Here is a 20,138-nt window from a genome sequence, read left to right as displayed (position 1 = left end):
TAAGTGGGAGAACTTGCACAATTGGTGGCTGACTAAATACTTTTTGCCCCACTGTACGTTGGGTTCGATAAATCCAACATCAAATCAAATGTTATTGGTCACATACACATGGTTAGCAGATGTTAATGTGAGTGTAGCGAAATGCTTGTGCTTCTAGTTCCGACCATGCAGTAATATCTAACAAGTAATCTAACAATTTAACAACAACCACCTTATACACACACAAGTGTAAGGAATGAATAAGAATATGTACATATAAATATATGGATGAACAATGGCCGAACGGCATAGGCAAGATGCAGTAACCACACAGAATGCACTGTAATTGCCTCTGCAATGCAATGCTGCAAGGTAAACGCAGCTTTCCATTGGAAATCTGTACTTCTGGTGTACCATAATGCAATGACGCGGTTGGTTTGATCAAGGCATCAGCCTGAAGTGTTCCGCTTGTGTCGCCTCATTAGCTAGCTTTTTGCATGACGCCGACTGACAAGACGCTTCAGAAAGGCAGTCACACTAGAGGCCTATGCCTTGCTAGCACACATGACCGCCCTCCTGAAGCGTCTTCCCAGTCGGCACAATGCGAAAAGACAGCTATTCGCTGGTGCAAGTGGGGACACTTCAGGCTGAGGAGTAACATGCTGACTAGAACAGGCGCGTGCAAGCGCCATCGCGTGCATGTTGATTTTGTCCATCCACACCAGATGTGATCATCAGGACACACAGGTTGAAATATCAAGTTGTAAGACGACGCTGACAGAGATGGTCGCCTCGCTTCGAGTCCTTAGGAAACTATGCAGTATTGTGTTTTTATATGCATTATTTCTTACATTGTTACCCCAGGAAATCTTAAGTCTTACATACAGCCGGGAAGAACTATTGGATATAAGAGTGACATCAACTTATCAACATTACGACCAGGAATACGACCTTCCCGAAGCGGATCCTCTGTTTGGACCACCACCCAGGACAATGAACCTAATCCCAAAAGCCGACCCAAAATAAGGGCGCCACAGAAGGGGCAGACGGAGCGGCCTCCTGGTCAGGCTCCGTAGATGTGCACATTGCCCACTGCTCCCGAGTATACTACTCGCCAATGTCCAGTCTCTTGACAACAAGGTAGATGAATTTCGAGCAAGGGTTGCCTTCCAGAGAAACATCAGAGATTGTAACATTCTCTGTTTCACGGAAACATGGCTCTCCCGGGATATGTTGTCGGAATCGGTACAGCCACCGGGCTTCTCCATGCATCGCGCCGACAGAGATAAACACCTCTCTGGGAAGAGGAAGGACGAGGGTGTATGCTTCATGATTAACAACTCATGGTGTAATCATAACAACATACAGGAACTCAAGTCCTACTGCTCACCCGACCTAGAATTCCTTACAATCAAATGCCAGCCATATTAGCTCCCAAGAGAATTCTCGCCAGTTATCGTCACAGTGGTGTACATTCCCCCTCAAGCAGACACCAAGACGGCCCTCAAGGAACTTCACTGGACTCTATGTAAACTGGAAACCATATATCCTGAGGCTGCATTTATCGTAGCTGGGGATTTTAACAAAGCAAATTTGAGAACAAGGCTACCTAAATTCTATCAACATATTGATTGCACTACACACGGGTGGAATACACTCGATCACTGCTACTCTAACATCCGCGATGCATACAAGCCCTCCCGCGCCCTCTCTTTGGCAAATCCGACCACGATGCCATCTTGCTCCTACCGTCTTATAGGCAGAAACTCAAACAGGATGTACCAGTGACTAGAACCATTTAACGCTGGTCTGACCAATCGGAATCCACACTTCAAGATTGTTTTGATCACGCAGACTGGGATATGTTCCGGTCAGCCTCGGATAACAACATCGATCTATACACTGACTCTGTGAGTGAGTTTATAAAGAAGTGCATTGGAGATGTTGTACCCACTATGACTATTAAAACCTACCCTAACCAGAAACCATGGATGGATGGCGGCATTCGCGCAAAAACTGAAAGCACGAACCACATTTAACCATGGAAAGAGGTCTGGGAATATGGCTGAATATAAACGGTGTAGTTATTCCTTCAGCAAGGCAATCAAACTGTCACACTTCTCGTGGGCTGAAGGAAGAGCGGACCAAGGTGCAGCGTTTAAAGTGTTCATGATTTAATCCAAAAAACCAATCGAACAAAAACAACAAACAGAGGAACGAAAGCGAACAGTTCTGTCAGGCAAACAAAACAGCTAAACAGAAAATAACTACACACAAAACACAGGTGAGAAAAGGATACCTAAGTATGGTTCTCAATCAGAGACAACGATAGACAGCTGCCTCTGATTGAGAACCACACCCGGCCAAACACACAGAAATAGAAAACATAGAACATAAAACATAGAATGCCCACCCCAACTCACGCCCTGACCAAACCAAAATAGAGACATAAAAAGGATCTCTAAGGTCAGGGCGTGACACAAACAAGCAAAATGCTGGTACAGGGACAAAGTGGAGTCGCTATTCAACGGCTCAGACACGAGACATATGTGGCAGGGTCTACAGGAAATCACAGACTACAAAAAGAAAACCAGCCACGTCACGGACACCGATGCCACGCTTCCAGACAAACTGAGTGGTACCGTTGCGGCCCACAAACAAGGACTGCACCCCCCCCCCCTCCTTCTCCATGGCCGACGGGAGCATTTAAACGTGTTAACCCTCGCAAGACTGCTGGCCCAGATAGCATCCCAAGCTGTGTCCTCAGAGCATGCGCAGACCAGCTGGCTGGTGTGTTTACGGACATATTCAATCGCTCCCAATCCCAGTCTGCTGTCCCCACATGCTTCAAAATGGCCACCATTGTTCCTGGACCCAAGAAGGCAAAGATAACTGAACTAAATGACTACCGCCCCATAGCACTCACTTCTGTCATCATGAAATGCTTTGAGAGACTAGTCAAGGATCATATCACCTCCACCTTACCGGCCACCCTAGACCCACTTCAGTTTGCATACCGCCCCAACAGGTCCACAGATGCAATCGCCATCACACTGCACTATCCCATCTGGAAAAGAGGAATACCTATGTAAGAATGCTGTTCACTGACTACAGCTCAGCATTCAACACCATAGTACCCTCCAAGCTCATCATCAAGCTGGAGGCCCTGGGTCTCAACCCCACCCTGTGCAATTGGGTCCTGGACTTTCTGACGGGCCACCCCCAGGTGGTGAAGGTAGGAAACAACATCTCCACTTCGCTGACCCTCAACACTGGAGCCCCATAAGGGTGTGTGCTCAGTCCCCTCCTGTACTCCCTGTTCACCCACGACTGTGTGGCCATGCACACCTCCAACTCAATCATCAAGTTTGCAGACGAGACAACAGTAGTGGGCTTGATTACCAACAACAACGAGACAGGGAGGTGTTTTAAAAAATACAAATATTTGACCTTTATTTAACCAGGTAGGCCAGTTGAGAACAAGTTATCATTTACAACTGCGACCTGGCCAAGATAAAGCAAAGCAGTTTGACACATAAAACAACACAGAGTTACACATGGAATAAACAAACATACAGTCAATAATACAGTAGAAAAAGTCTATATAGAGTCTGTACAAATGAGGTAAGATAAGAGAGGTAAGGCAATAAAATAGGCCATAGTGGCAAGGTAATTACGATATAGCAATTAAACACGGGAGTGATAGATGTGCAGAAGATGAATGTGCAAGTAGAGATACTGGGGTGCAAAGGAGCAAAATAAATAAATAAATAAATACAGTATGGGGATGAGGTAGTTGGATGGGCTATTTACAGATGGGCTATGTACAGGTGCAATAATCTGTGAGCTGCTCTGACAGCTGGTTCTTGAAGTTAGTGAGGGAGGTATGAGTCTCCAACTTCAGTGATTTTTTCAGTTTGTTCCAGTCATTGGCAGCAGAGAACTGGAAGGAAAGGTGGCCAAACTAGGAATTGGCTTCGGGGGTGGCCAGTGAAATATACCTGCTGGAGCGCGTGCTGCGAACGGGTGCTACTATGGTGACCAGTGAACTGAGATAAGGCGGGGTTTTACCTAGAAAAGACTTGTAGATGACCTGGAGCCAGTGGGTTTGGCGACGAGTATGAAGCGAGGGCCAGCCAACGAGAGCGTACAGGTCGCAGTGGTGGGTAATATATGGGGCTTTGGTGACAAAACGGATGGCACTGTGATAGACTGCATCCATTGTTGAGTAGAGTGTTGGAGGCTATTTTGTAAATGACATCGCCAAAGTCAAGGATCGGTAGGATAGTCAGTTTTACGAGGGTATGTTTGGCAGCATGAGTGAAGGAGGCTTTGTTGCAAAATAGGAAGCCGATTCTAGATTTAATTTTGGATTGGAGATGATTAATGTGGGTCTGGAAGGAGAGTTTACAGTCTAACCAGACACCTAGGTATTTGAAGTTGTCCACATATTCTAAGTCAGAACAGGTGTGGGCAGCGATCGGTTGAAGAGCATGCATTTAGTTGTACTTGCATTTAAGAGCAGTTGGAGGCCACGGAAGGAGAGTTGTATGGCATTGAAGCTCGTCTGGAGGTTAGGTAGCACAGTGTCCAAAGAAGGGCCAGATGTATACAGAATGGTGTCGTCTGCATAGAGGTGGATCAGAGAATCACCAGCAGCAAGAGCGACATCATTGATGTATACAGAGAAGAGAGTCGGCGCGAGAATTGAACCCTGTGGCACCCCCATAGAGACTGCCAGAGGTCCAGACAACAGGCCCTCTGTCTTGACACACTGAACTCTTATCAGAGAAGTAGTAGGTGAACCAGACGAGGAAGTCATTTTTAAAACCAAGGCTGTTGAGTCTGCCGATAAGAATGTGGTGATTGACCGAGTCGAAAGCCTTGGCCAGGTCGATGAATACAGCTGCACAGTATTGTCTCTTATCAATAGCAGTTATGATATCGTTTAGGACCTTGAGCGTGGCTGAGGTGCACCTATGACCTAGGAAGCCAGATTGCATAGCGGAGAAGGTACGGTGGGATTCTAAATGGTCGGTGATCCGTTTGTTAACTTGGCTTTCGAAGACATTAGAAAGGCAGGGTATGATAGATATAGGTCTGTAGCAGTTTGGGTCTAGAGTGTCTCCCCCTTTGAAGAGGGGGATGAACGCGGCAGCTTTCCATTCTTTGGGGATCTCAGACGATGCGAAAGAGAGATTGAACAGGCTAGTAATAGGGGTTGCAAAGATTGCGGCAGATAATTTTAGAAAGACAGGGTCCAGATTGTCTAGCCTGGCTGATTTGTAGGGGTCCAGATTTTGCCGCTCTTTCAGAACATCAGCTATCTGGATTTGGGTGAAGGAGAAATGGGGGAGTCTTGGCTGAGTTGCTGTGGGGGGTGCAGGGCTGTTGACCAGGGTAGGGGTAGCCAGGTGGAAAGCATGGCCAGCCGTAGAAAAATGCTTATTGAAATTCTCAATTATTGTGGATTTATCGGTGGTGACAGTGTTTCCTAGCCTCAGTGCAGTGGGCAGCTGGGAGGAGGTGCTCTTATTCTCCATGGACTTTACAGTGTCCCATAACTTTTTTGAGTTTGTGCTACAGGATGCAAATTTCTGTTTGAAAAAGCTAACCCTAGCTTTCCTAACTGCTTGTGTATATTGACTCCTAACTTCCCTGAAAAGTTGCATTTCACGGGGGCTATTTGATGCTAATGCAATACGCCACAGGATGTTTTTGTGCTGGTCAAGGGCAGTCAGGTCTGGAGTGAACCAAGGGCTATATCTGTTCCTGGTTCAACATTTTTTGAATGGGGCATGCTTATTTAAGATGGTGAGGAAAGCACTTTTAAAGAATAAGCAGGCATCCTCTACTGACGGGATGAGGTTAATATGCTTCCAGGATACCCGTGCCAGGTCGATTAGAAAGGCCTGCTCGCAGAGGTGTTTTAGGGAGCGTTTGACAGTGATGAACCAGACGAGGTCTGGGTCTGCGGACCCATTACGGATGCAGGCAATGAGGCAGTGATCGCTGAGATCTTGGTTGAAGACAGCAGAGGTGTATTTGGAGGGCAAGTTGGTCAGGATGATATCTATGAGGGTGCCCGTGTTTACGGATTTGGGGATGTACCTGGTAGGTTCATTGATCATTTGTGTGAGGTTGAGGGCATCTAGCTTAGATTGTAGGATGGCCGGGGTGTTAAGCATGTCCCAGTATAGGTCACCTAGCAGCACGAGGTGGGGGGCAATCAATTCACATATGGTGTCCAGGACACAGCTGGGGGCAGAGGGTGGTCTATAGCAAGCGGCAACGGTGAGAGACTTGTTTCTGGAAAGGTGGAGTTTTAGAAGTAGAAGCTCGAATTGTTTGGGCACAGACCTGGATAGTATGACAGAACTCTGTAGGCTATCTCTGCAGTAGATTGCCACTCCGCCCCCTTTGGCAGTTCTATCTTGTCGGAAAATGTTATAGTTAGGGATGGAAATTTCAGAGTTTTTGGTGGTCTTCCTAAGCCAGGATTCAGACATGGCTAGACATCGGGGTTAGCAGAGTGTGCTAAAGCAGTGAATAAAACAAATTTGGGGAGGAGGCTTCTAATGTTAACATGCATGAAACCAAGGCTTTTACGGTTACAGAAGTCAACAAATGAGAGCGCCTGGGAAATGGGAGTGGAGCTAGGCACTGCAGCGCCTGGATTAACCTCTACATCACCAGAGGAGGAGTAGGATAAGGGTACGGCTAAAGGCTATAAGAACTGGTCGTCTAGCATGTTCTGAACAGAGAGTAAAAGGAGCAGGTTTCTGGGCGCGATAGAATAGATTCAAGGCATAATGTACAGACAAAGGTATGGTAGGATGTGAATACAGTGGAGGTAAACCTAGGCATAGAGTGACGATGAGAGAGATATTGTCTCTATAAACATCATTTAAACCAGGTGATATCACCGCATGTGTGGGAGGTGGAACTGAAGGGTTAGCTAAGGCATATTGAGCAGGGCTGGAGGCTCTACAGTGAAATAAGACAATAATCACTAACCAGAACAGCAATGGACAAGGCATATTGACATTAGGGAGAGGCATGCGTAGCCGAGTGATCATAGGGGTCCAGTGAGTAGTTAAGCTGGCTGGAGACACAGCGATTCAGACAGCTGGCGGGCCGGGGCTAGCAAGCTAGCAGAAGGGCCTTAGAGGGACGTCGCGACGGAAGAAGTCTGTTGTAGCCTCCTCGTGCGGTTCCGTCGGCAGACCAGCCGTGATGGATTAGTAGGGTTCCGTGTGGTAAAGGGGCCCAGTCCAATTGTCAAAATAGGTATAGTGGCCCAAGAAATTGGCCGATGGACCTATTCAGCTAACAGTCCGATATGCTCTAGACAGCTAGCGGGCCGCGGCTAGCAGAGCCTGCTAGCCGGAGGGGCCTGTTGGAAAAAGAAGCCCCGGGCAGATTACGTCGGTAGCAGAGCCTGCTAGCTGGAGGGGCCTGTTGGAAAAATAAACCCCGGGCAGATTACGTCAGTAGTCCAGTCGTGATGGATTAGCAGGGCTTCGTGTAGTAAAAGGGGTCCAGGCTAATTGGCAAAATAGGTATTGTAGCCCAAAGAGTGGCTGATGGACCTCTTCAGCTAGCTGGGAGATGGGCCTAGCATGGGCTAGCTCCAGGCTAATTGGTGCTTGCTTCGGGACAGAGACGTTAGCCAGGAGTAGCCACTCGGATTGCAGCTAGCTACCTGCTATAATCCAGGATAAAAGGTTCAGAGCTTGCGGTAGGAATCCGGGGATATGGAGAGAAAATAAGTCCGGTATGCTCTGGTTTTTAATCGCGTTGTGCAAACTGGCGAGAGATTTCTGAGCTAGAGGTTAGATGATGACCGCAAGCAGTGGTTAGCTGACTACTAGCTAGTAGCTAGTTAGCTGGCTAGCTTATGTTGGGGGATTCCAGTTCGAAGGTAAAGAAAAATACTTAATAAAATAGCAGATCCATACCACATTGGGTGAGGCGGGTTGTCTTTGGCGTCCCAATATGAATTGCGTAGCCGGCAATACACTCGTAACCCCCGCAACCAGCGAGTACATAAAATATCCTCCCTTCAGGCTGCAAAGGCATCTGTTTCCTCCTAAACTAGTTGAATGGTGTGCCACCGAAAAGAAAACTGGAAAAATGTGCATTTTACTTAATAAAACACAATTCCGATTACCATGCACCCAAAGAACAGTGGCTACCATTATTCTTAAATGGAATAAGTTTGGAAGCACCACGACTCTTCCTAGAGCTGGCCGCCTGGCCAAACTGAGCTATCGGGGAGAAGGGCCTTGGTCAGGGAGGTGACCAAGAACCCGATAGTCACTCTGACACAGCTCCAGAGTTCCTCTGTGGAGATGGGAGAACCTTCCAGAAGGACAACCATCTCTGCAGCACTCCACCAATCAGGCCTTTATGGTAGAGTGGCGAGACGGAAGCCACTCCTCGGTAAAAGGCATATGACAGCCCACTTGGAGTTTGCCAAAAGGCACGTAAAGGACTCTCAGACCATGAGGAACAAGATTCTATGGTCTGATGAAACCAAGATTGAACTCTTTGGCCTGAAAGCCAAGCATAACGTCTGGAGGAAACCTGGCACCATCCCTACGGTGAAGCATGGTGGTGGCAGCATCATGTTGTGGGGATGTTTTTCAGCGGCAGGAACTCAGACTGGGGAGAAGGTTCACCTTCCAACAGGACAATGACCTGAAGCACACAGCCAAGACAACGCAGGAGTGGCTTCGGGGCAAATCTCTGTGTGGCCCAGCCAGAGCCTGGTCTTGAACTCGATCGAACATCTCTGGAGAGACCTGAAAATAGCTGTGCAGCGACGCTCCCCATCCAACCTGACAGAGCTTGAGAGAATCTGCAGAGAAGAATGGGAGAAACTCCCCAAATACAGGTTTGCCAAGCTTGTAGCGTCATACCCAAGAAGACTTGAGGCTGTAATCGCTGCCAAAGGAGCTTCAACAAAGTACTGAGTAAAGGGTCTGAATACTTATTTAAATGTGATCTGTTATTTAATTTTTTTGCAATAAATTCTAAAAATCTGTTTTTGCTTTGTCATTATGGGATATTGTGTGTAGATTTATGAGGAAAAAAACGATTGAATACATTTTAGAATAAGGCTGTAATGTAACAAAATGTGGAAAAAGTCAAGGGGTCTGAATACTTTCCGAATGCACCGTGTATAGTCTGATATACCACGAATTTCAGCCAATCCGCATTCAGGGCTAGAACCAGTTATGTAATTGTAAATAAATCAATTTTGCGCATCTGAATAATTATAAATCCGACAGGGGAGTTTGAGTGATGAAAGTTGGACACAGGATGTGAAATCGTTATAAATGGCCCATTTGCGAGATTGACTTGTCATTTCAATAGGCATAGGCTACAGACTAAAATCCCGGTTCATGTTTGTAATTCAACTTTGCCATAGTTTGCCTAGATAAAGGCAGGTAGCCTATTTTTTTGAGAGAAATGTCATGGCGACCGCGGTCCAATCCGCAACCAATATATTTTGACAACATCGTTTCCAAAGTATCTCAGTGGGTTGAACCACTGGGCAGATTGAGTCGACACATACAGTAGACTGTTAATACAAGACGTCAGAAATAACTACGCCCTCTAGGGGTCTCGGCGCTAATTTAATCATGATTTTAGGATCATTTGTCGTGTATTTTATAGCTGAAACGGATTAGTTTGGTTTATAGTACAACATCGAATAAAACCCCACATTTAATGCAAGTATTTCACAGCTGGTAAAACTATTGTGGAGAGAAAATCTCTCCATCTTTCAGCTAAAAATAATTCCGTTTGTGCTATAATTTGTTTACAATCTCTTGACACGCCCTTAAAACTAGTGAATTGGCCTCATCTGTCGTAGGACTACCTCTGTCGAAACCACACTTTCGACATGCGTAAAGAAATGTCTGACTGGCATAGTTCAACGAGTAGTGACTCACATTTAGGGTGTCTCCCTCCTGCTCAAGGCGAGCTCAACTTTTATTCTCTTTCCCTCCACCGCTTGCATTCTTCCAATCATTCACCACGCTGTGTGCACACGAGTTCAAAATAGTTCCTGTTAATTTGTTTAGTATATTTGTATGTTCTATTTGCCGTTGAAACGAACGACATTGTTGTCACTGGATTAAGTTTTATTTGTTGTTATGGGGGACTTGATTTCGAGCCACCTGGATGAGGGCAAGCGGGAGATCATTAAAGGTGAGTGCGTTAGGATTTTGTCAATATTTGCTTTTACCACAGTAATGCATGTTTTGTGTGTACATGCATACTACAGATCATAAATGCGTGAATAAGAACTAGGGAACTGAGCAGTATAGCCTTCATAGTCAATGTTACCAGCAGCATTTTAGTGTTCTGAATGGAAACACTGTCGTTCTCTATATCATGAATATAGCAGGTAAAGTAAACTACTAGGCGTGTGTCTAATATATGGAATAGTTCGATTCCAGTTCCCAAGCTTTAGTGTTACCATAGCTCTCGAAAACCGTTCTCCATTTGTAGGGTTTTCAGCTTACATTCGCCCAAGGTTGGCTCCATGTGAACAACAATATCGATGCTGTCTTTTAACGTTCAGAAACGTCAATCAGCGCTTTTCAAACCGTTTTTTTAAACATATTCTTATCTTTTAATGTAAAAAAGATAACATACTCTAGCAGTTTTGAACATATCCGATCCACAAGTTGTGTGCCCCCAGTCAGCATGGTCTCAGACTTGACGTAACATAGTAAATGTAATTCCAGGATACTTTTAAATGAGTATATTTTAGGTTTGGCATGGGTACAAAAGACAGAAGGTTACTTAAGGCAAGTTTACATACACTTAGGTTGGAGTCACTAACTCGTTTTTCAACCACTCCCCAATTTTCTTGTTTACAAACGATAGTTTTGGCAAGTCGGTTAGGACATCTACTTTGTGCATGACACAAGTAATTTTTCCAACAATTGTTTACAGACAGATTATTTAACTTAATCCACTGTATCACACTTCCATTGGGTCAGAAGTTTACATACACTAAATTGACTGTGCCTTTAAACAGCTTGGATGATTCCAGAAAATTATGTCATGGTTTTGAAAGCTTCCGATAGGCTAATTGACATCATTTGAGTCAATTGGAGGTGTACCTGTGGATGTATTTCAAGGCCTACCTTCAAACTCAGTGCGTCTTTGCTTGACATCATGGGGGACTCAAAAGAAATCAGCCAATACCTCAGGAAAAAAATTGTAGACTTCCACAGGTCAGGTTCATCCTTGGGAGCAATTTCCAAACGCCTGAAGGTACCACGTTCATCTGTACAAGCAATAGTACGCAAGTCTAAACACCATGGGAACACGCAGCCATCATACCGCTTTGGTCTGATGAAACAAAAATCGAACTGTTTGGCCATAATGACCATCATTATGTTTGGAGGAAAAAGGGTCCGCTTGCAAGCCGAAGAACACCATCCCAACCGTGAAGCACTGGGGTGGCAGCATCATGTTGTGGGGGTGCTTTGCTGCAGGATGGGACTGGTGCACTTCACAAAATAGATGGCATCATGAGGCAGGAAAATTATGTGGATATATTGAAGCAACATCTCAAGACATCAGTCAGGAAGTTAAAGCTTGGTCGCAAATGGGTCTTCCAAATGGACAAGGACCCCAAGCATACTTCCAAAGTTGTGGCAAAATGGCTAAAGGACATCAAAGTAAAGGTATTGGAGTGGCCATCACAAAGCTCTGACCTCAATCCTATAGAAAATTTGTGGGCAGAACTGAAAAAGTGTGTGCGAGCAAGGAGGTCTACAAACCTGACTCAGTTACACCAGCTCTGTCAGGAGGAATGGGCCAAAATTCACCCAATTTATTGTGGAAGGCTACCCGAAGAGTTTGACCAAATTTAAACATTTTAAAGGCAATGCTACCAAATACGAATTGAGTGTATATAAACTTCTCACCCACTGGGAATGTGATGAAAGAAATAAAAGCTGACATAAATAATTCTCTCTACTATTATTCTGACATTTTACATTCTTAAAATAAAGTGGTGATCCTAACTACATAGGACAGGGAATTTTTACTAGGATTAAATGTCAGGAATTGTGAAACTGAGTTTAAATATATTTGGCTAAGGCGTATGTAAACTTCCGACTTCAACTGTATAACACGTACGTCTAGCGACCCATAGATTGTGTGTTCTAATCTCATGATTATCCACTTTAGCATTTTAGAAACTTAAACAATTTACTATCTTATAACTATTTAGCATGTTAGCTAACCTTCCCCTAACCTTTACCCTTTTAGTTAACCCTTCCCTAACTTCTAATCTTAACTCCTAGCCAGCTAGCTAACATTAGCGTTAACCGCCTAGCTATAGTTAGGTACAACAAATTGTAATTTGTAACATATCATACAAAATGAATGATAGACATCCACAAATTATTACTTACCATACGAAACGTAACATGTACTAAATGGAGTTTCTCAGATTTCCGTACAGAATAATACAAATACTCTAAGACCAGGTTGCTCCCGTTGACCAGCTGCACTTCCTCCCCACCTATGCTTACACACAGGTGTTCGGAGCATGCTCAATAGCTAATTAGCATTATGTTATCTGTTAAAAATCTATGTAAGTAGTTGTAAAGTAGTAAGTAGTTGAGATATGACCATGTGGGAACACTAACCCTATAAAGGTGTGTAGTATTTGAACCTTTTTTTGTTATTATTTCTCGCTGATATGAAAGATTAGTTCCTTATGTTTCCAAAACCGTACTGCAAGCGTGCGTTTTAACGTTCAGAATGAGCGTTCAGGATCTTAACAAAACTCCCTCAACCAGAAGATACTATCGTCAATAGGCAATAAAGCTGTAAACAAATCAAATTCAATTTGTCGCATACACACGTTTAGCAGATGTTATTGCGGGTGTAGCGAAATGCTTCTATCTCCAACAGTATAGCAAAATGTTCCTAGCTCCAACAGTGCAGTAATATCTAACAATACACAACAATTAACACATCTAAAAGTAATATATAGAAATATTAGGACGTACAATGTCTGAGTCCGGAGTATAAATATACAGTGCATTCAGCAAATGTTCAGACCCCTTAACTTTTTCCACATTTTGTTACATTACACCCTTGATTAAATCGTTTTGCCTCAATCTACACCAACAATACCCCATAATGACAAAGCATAATCAGGTTTTTAGAAATTTTTACAAACGTATTCAAAATACAATATGGCATTTACATAAGTATTCAAATCAAATGTATTTATATAGCCCTTCGTACATCAGCTGATATCTCAAAGTGCTGTACAGAAACCCAGCCTAAAACCTCAAACAGCAAGCAGTGCAGGTGTAGAAGCACGGTGGCTAGGAAAAACTTCAGACCCTTTACTCAGTACTTTAAAGCACCTTTGGCAGTGATTACAGCCTTGTCTTCTTGGGTATGAAGCTTGGCACACATGTATTTGGGGGAGTTTCTCCCATTCTTCTCTGCAGATCCATTCAAGCTCTGTCAGGTTGAATGGTGAGTGTCGCTGCACAGCTATTTTCAGGTCTCTCCAGAGATGTTCGATCGGGTTCATGTCTGGGCTCTGGCTGGGCCACTCAAGAACATTCAGAGACTTGTCCTGAAGCTACTTGTGTTTTGTCTTGGCTGTGTGCTTAGGGTCGTTGTCCTGTTGGAAGGTGAACCTTCGCCCGAGTCTGAGGTCCTGAGCACTCTGGAGCTCCGTTCATCTTTCCCTCGATCCTGACTAGTCTGTCAGTCCCTGTGCTGAAATACATCCCCACAGCATAATGCTGCCACCGCCATGCTTCACTATAGGGATGGTGCCAGGATTCCTCCAGACTTGACGCTTGCCATTCAGGCCAAAGACTTCAATCTTGGTTTCATCAGACCAGAGAAATTTTGTTTCTCATGGTCTGAGAGTATTTAGGTGCCTTGTGGCGAACTCCAAGCAGGCTGTCATGTGCCTTTTACTGAGGAGTGGCTTCCGTCTGGCTGCTCTACCATAAAGGCCTGATTGGGGGAGTGCTGCAGAGATGATTGTGCTTCTGGAAGGTTTTCCCATCTCAACAGAGGAACTCTGGAGCTCTGTCAGAGTGACCATCTGGTTCTTGGTCACCTCCCTGACCAAGGCCCTTCTCCCTGATTGCTCAGTTTGGCCAGGTAGCCAGCTCTAGGAAGAGACTTGGTGATTCCTAACTTCTTCCATTTAAGAATGATGGGGCACATTGTGTTCTTTGGGACCTTCAATGCTGTAGACATTTCTGGTAACCTTCTCCAGATCTGTCAACACGACACAATCCTGTCTCGGAGCTCTACAGACAATTCTTTCTACCTCATTACTTGGTTTTTGCTCTGACATGCACTGTCAACTGTGGGACCTTTATATAAACAGGTGGTTGCCTTTCCAAATCATGTCCAATCAATTGAATTTACCACAGGTGGGCCCCCCCCCCCCCAGGCTTTCCACTAGATGTTGGAACATTGTTGCGGGTACTTGCTTCCATTCAGCCACAAGCTTTAGTGAGGTCGGGCACTGATGTTTGGTAATTAGGCCTGGCTCGCAGTCGGTGTTCCAATTCATCCAGAAGCGATGGGGTTGAGGTCAGGACTCTGTGCGGGCCAGTCAAGTTGTTCCACACCGATCTCGACAAACCATTTCTGTATGCATCTCACTTTGTGCATGGGGGTATTGTCATGCTGAAACAGGAAAGGTGGACGCACAGAATTGTCTAGTTAAATGAGTTAACTGGAACTAAGGGGCCTAGGCCAAACCATGGAAAACAGCCGTAGATCATTATTCCTCCTCCACCAAAATTTACAGTGGGCACTATTCATTTGGGCAGGTAGCATTTTTTTCTGGCATTCGCCAAATGCAGATTCATCTGTCAGACTGCCAAATGGTGAAGCGTTTCCACTGCTCCAGAGTCCAATGGTGGCAAGCTTTACACAAGCCGACGCTTGTCATTGTGCATGGTGATCTTAGGCTTGTGTGCGGCTGCTCGGCCATGTAAACCTATTTCATGAAGCTCCCGACAAATAGTTATTGTGCTGACGTTGCTTCCAGAGGCAGTTTGGGACTCGGTAGTGAGTGTTGCAACCGAGGACAGACAATCTTTACGCACTTCAGCACACAGCGGTCCTGTGAGCTTGTGTGGGCTACCTCTTCGCAGCTGAGCCGTTGTTGCTCCTATACGTTTTCACTTTACAATAACAGCACTTACAGTTGACCGGGGCCGCAATAGCAGGCCAGAAATTTGATGAACTGACTTGTTGGAAATGTGGCATTCTATGACGGTGCCACGTTGAAAGTCTCTGAGCTCTTCACTAAGGCGTTGCACCTTCTTCACCACACTGTCTATGTGGGTGGACCATTTCAGATTGTCAGTGATGTGTACGCTGAGGAACTTGAAGCTTTTCACCTTCTGCACTGCTGCCCTGTCGATGGGGGTGTGCTGTCTCCTGAAGTCCACGATCAGCTCCTTACTTTACTTTTGTTGACGTTGAGGGAGAGGTTATTTTCCTGGCACCACTCCGCCAGGGCCCTCAACTCCTCCCTGTAGGCCGTTAGCGTCTATGAATGGGTTAGTGTCACCACAGACGCTAGTCTGATTAATCAGGCTGTAATACACAATGAATTGGTATATACAGCCTGTAACTTTTGTGTACAAAATCGTGTAAATGTTCCTTAAATGCCAGAATGTTGAATAAAAAGTTATACAAAAATGTTAACAAAAAATGTGTGGATTGTTCTCAATCCTCCCCTGATTCAGAGTATACCATTTTCATTGTCATGGAATGCTTGGTTGAATAGCTATTGACAAGAGAACCGAATATCCAAAATAAAACTTTACCTTGGTGCCAAACCATATACCTACCGGCTCTCTAAAAATGTGGTGAACAATATTTTCCTGTGGATATTTTGTCTCAAATTTTGAGGAGCTGAAGGACAAAATGCACAGAGAAATGTTAAGTTCAAATGTAACTTTTTTTCAGCATTCTGTCTTTTATGGAACATATACATAATTTTGCACACAAATGTTTCAGGCTCTATATACCAATTCATTGTGTATTACAGACTGATTAATCAGACTACACAGAGGCATGGTTTAAAGTGGCGGGGGGGGGTATTGTTAATGTAAATCCCCTTTACTTGAGTTGATAGCAATGTGAAGCCCACGTGGCAATGCTGACCATAAGGACTGAGTTTTATCTCACTGTATAATCAGACTCTTGTGCAGCAGTCTGTATAATCCCAGTAGCTTCATGGGTCTGCCTGTAGGAACTTGTCCACAGGCAGCTGAGATATTGTGCCTTGATTAGAGAGGAATAACATAACACATGATTAACAGGGTTTTTTTCTGAGTAGAAAAGTCTTGGGCAGGCTGTCAGTTTTTTCGGGCCATCTACAGTACCAGTCAAAAGTTTGGACACACCTACTCATTCCAGGGGTTTAATTTATATTTACTATTTTCTACATTGTAGAATAATAGTGAAGACATCAAAACTATGAAATAACACATATGGAATCATGTAGTAACCAAAAAAGTGTTAAACAAATCAAAATATATTTGAGATTCTTCAAAGTAGTCACTCTTTGCCTTGATGACAGCTTTGCACATGCTTGACATTCTCTCAACCAGCTTCACCTGGAATGCTTTTCCAACAGTCTTGGAGTTCCCACATATGCTGAGCACTTGTTGGCTGCTTTTCCTTCACTCTGCGGTCCAATTCCGCCCATACCATCTCAAATTGGGTTGAGGTCGGGTGATTGTGCAGGCCAAGTCATCCGAACGGATGTTAGTATTCGAATACTTGAGTATTAATTTTGGTGAGGGGGGGAAAAAATATTTGGCCTTATTTTAACACTGAAGCCTTTTTCTAAATTAAAATATTCATGTGATGTTACATACAAGGGTATACCATGACATTTCTAATTATTCATTTGAAAAGTTTGTCGTTTTATCAAAGTCGTTTTTATGATGTGCGTGATGCTCCCCCCAAAAAGACATGTGGCCGACCAGTAGCCTTGACCTGTGTAGCTTTGCCAAGTTAATTGGCCAACATAAACTACAAAGAGACGCAAGTGGAGTGCGAGTTTACTAATGCAATGCAAGATGGAATAAAATTACGGAATTAAAAGTTAGCGACATGAGGAGTAGGCTACAACGAGCAACCAACAGGTAGGCTGCTGTTTTTTGAATGGGGTTGGGGAGAAAGCGCAGCAGGTGGCCTCAGTTAACCTAGCTAGCTTCTCTAGGCTACTCCAGTCAACAGGCACTGTTATATGGGATGATAAATAACATTGTGGCTTTCTACAAGTCTTAGCTGTAGCCGAGTTGCCTTGGCGTCTCTCTCTCCCTCCGTCTTCTCGCTACACACAACGCCCCATATTTCTGCAGTGGCAGCAATAGAGCGCCTTCTTCTCCCTCACTCAGCAGGGCTCAGGTAAAAATAGGTATTTAGAATATCCGGATATCCAATGAAAATTCATGATACTATTCGAATAGTGAAATTATTTCAAACTCCGATCCCTAATAGCTAGACAGTCAGGGAGAATCTTTTTGAAATGTTTTTATGATGCATTCAGGAGTTTATTTTGTTGTCATGACATAAGGCCACCATTGATTTTGTTATAATATTTGAGGCACTCTGATAGCATAAAATGTGTAGAATTGCTGGAAATCTGCTTTTAAACTGCAAAATGTTATCTCCACCACATGGAAAAAGGTGTATAATTGCAGGAAATGTGCTTTAAAACAGCTTTCGGGCTCCCGACTGGCGCAGCGGTCTAAGGCCCTGGTTCTCAGTGCTAGAGGCGTCATTACAGACACCCTGGTTTGAATCCAGGCTGTATCACAACCAGCCGTGATTGGGAGTACCATAGGGCGGTGCACAAATGGCCCAGCGCCGTCAGGGTTTGGCCGGTGTAGGCCGTCATTGTAGATAAGAATTTATTCTTAACTGATTTGCCTAGTTAAAGGTAAAAAATGTATAATAATAATACATTTTGTCACTGCGGCCAACAGGAGGGCTTCAAAAAATACAGTACCATTGGCCACGCCACTGTCACGCCCACCACCACCTAAGCCCCATTTTGATCCAGAAAATAACCCTGGGTAAGGGTGTGTTGGGCAACATAGGAGAGAATGGACGCTCCCTCCCAACATTGACATTTAGTATCAACACCTACCTAGCCATAGCACACCAATGCTTATATTCTTCATTGAGGTATCCTGACTCCTAATCAACTACACATTTTTCTTTTGAATGGCCATGTGCTTTTATAAACCCTGGCTGCACACAATACATCAATACGAAGAATGTCGAGCTATCTTATGAAAAACCAAACATGTCAATAAAAGGTTTTGAAGATAACACATGAAGTCTTTCCCTATTCCAAGTAATCCTGTGCCATTTAGCAGGGAAACATCTGAGAGAGTGATCCTCTTGATGATAAAGGGAGCAATGTTCTATTTTGGAGTCATACTTTTAATGCGTTGGCCAGCCAATCCAGAGACACATATCAGATGTGGAATTACAGGAATGCATGAAAAAAGCATGTGTGCTTGTGGCTGGAAAACTAGAATATTTGGGGCCTTGGGCTGCAGTCAGTCTCTTGTGAGTCTCGGACAGAGAGAGCGGAGCGCCACACAGTCTCTAAAGTACTGACTGTCAAGGGCCTGAAGACGTCAAGGTATTCTTTCAGTCTGCTCTGAGGAAATGTCTGTTCGTTATTGTGTGCTGAGACACACACACACACACACACACATACGTCACTGTTTGCGCACACAAACCACATATTTACCTAAACAGCATGCCAGACAGAGAGGGAGAGAACTCCTACTGAAAATCAGTCACTATATTCTGGATGTAGCCAAAGTGACTGTTCACTTACAGTTAGAATAGTTAATATTTGAATCATCAGATATCACTGTGTCATGACTAATTTCCCTGTTTTACTGGCTGCTTGGTGTGTTCTCCATGCTTATATTCTGGTCCAGCTCTGTTGAGAGAGTTAGAGTTGCCTTGATGCTGATAGGAGCTACAGTCAGGGAATCCCTCCACACATGGCCATGTTCCAAAACTGAACATCATAACTGTATTCCGGTAACCCTTGAATGAGGTCATCATCTTGAGACTAGTAGGATAGGGCTGCAGCAAGGGCCGTGGCGGTCGTGACATTTTGTCAGACGGTTATTGTCTTGAAAGTGACTCCTGGTCTCACCGTAATTGACTGTTAATTAACATAAACATGTTTAGAATCTCCAGGCCTCCATGCTTACAAGCCACTGATGCGTACCTTTTGGAACATCTATATTTAAAAGAATAATAAATTCATTTTAAATTCATTATACATCATCACAATAAATCCGTTATTTATTTTAGGCAGGTCTAAAGAAAGAACTTCAATATGAGTAGGCCTACTGTATGTTATCTGGCTATGCGCCATGCCATAGGCTGTAGGGTTGTTAATTTAGCGGACAAGATTTGCTTAAGTCCCATGCCATTATTTTATAGTAAGAATAATATTATTGAACTTAGCTGCATGAAATAGAAAGGATATTGTTCCCATTCATATGCGCAGTCGCTATGGAAGTGGCTATGTCGAGCGTAAAAGTGATCATACGCTAGATTTAAAGTTTATTGGCTAATTTAGTTGTGAATGATACAAACCTTAGAATGTCTTAGAAATCAAAATGTATATGGGCTGCGTGATGTGACTAGGTTATTGACTATTTTAAAAAGTCGCAAAAAAAAGCTTGCTCTCTGTTCCTTCCCTCAGACTGAACACGCTGTTCTCTCAAGGGATCATATTTTCACCCATCAGACTATTCTCAATTTAATCTTGTCTTTACTGATATGTAAAATTTGTTTCGATTTAGAATGGCCCATTATTAAATGGGCAGGGGGAAAAAATACATGTCACCCGTAAGCACTCGAAAAGTGAATGGAGGCAGTTCGTTTTAAAATCATGCCAGGTAGCCTACTCCGGTTTCATAGTGGAGCAGCAAAAAAAAAATATATAGTTGCAGCTGGGATCCTCCTCCTTTTAGTGGCAACCATCAAAACTCTACTATCACACAGGATTGCATATAGAAATGTCTGGGCTTATAAGAATACTTATTTCACTTCATTCATCA

At 44.0% G+C, this 20,138-nt stretch overlaps 1 protein-coding gene across 1 annotated transcript in view; it reads left to right on the top strand.

Moving 5' to 3' along the window:
- The first annotated feature begins 9,910 nt into the window (after positions 1 to 9,910).
- LOC120043735 (protein Niban 2-like) overlaps positions 9,911 to 20,138 on the top strand; it is a 58,035-nt gene continuing 47,807 nt past the window's right edge. Inside the window, exon 1 of the mRNA XM_038988302.1 lies at positions 9,911 to 10,200. Within this exon, the coding sequence (XP_038844230.1) occupies positions 10,146 to 10,200 (55 nt within the window). The 5' untranslated portion in view covers positions 9,911 to 10,145. The remainder of the gene's footprint in view (positions 10,201 to 20,138) is intronic.

Source organism: Salvelinus namaycush, chromosome 1 (genome assembly GCF_016432855.1).
Source record: "Salvelinus namaycush isolate Seneca chromosome 1, SaNama_1.0, whole genome shotgun sequence".
NCBI lineage: Eukaryota > Metazoa > Chordata > Actinopteri > Salmoniformes > Salmonidae > Salvelinus > Salvelinus namaycush.
Note: the sequence above shows the minus strand (reverse complement) of the source record. Positions and strands in the feature narration are given on the sequence as shown.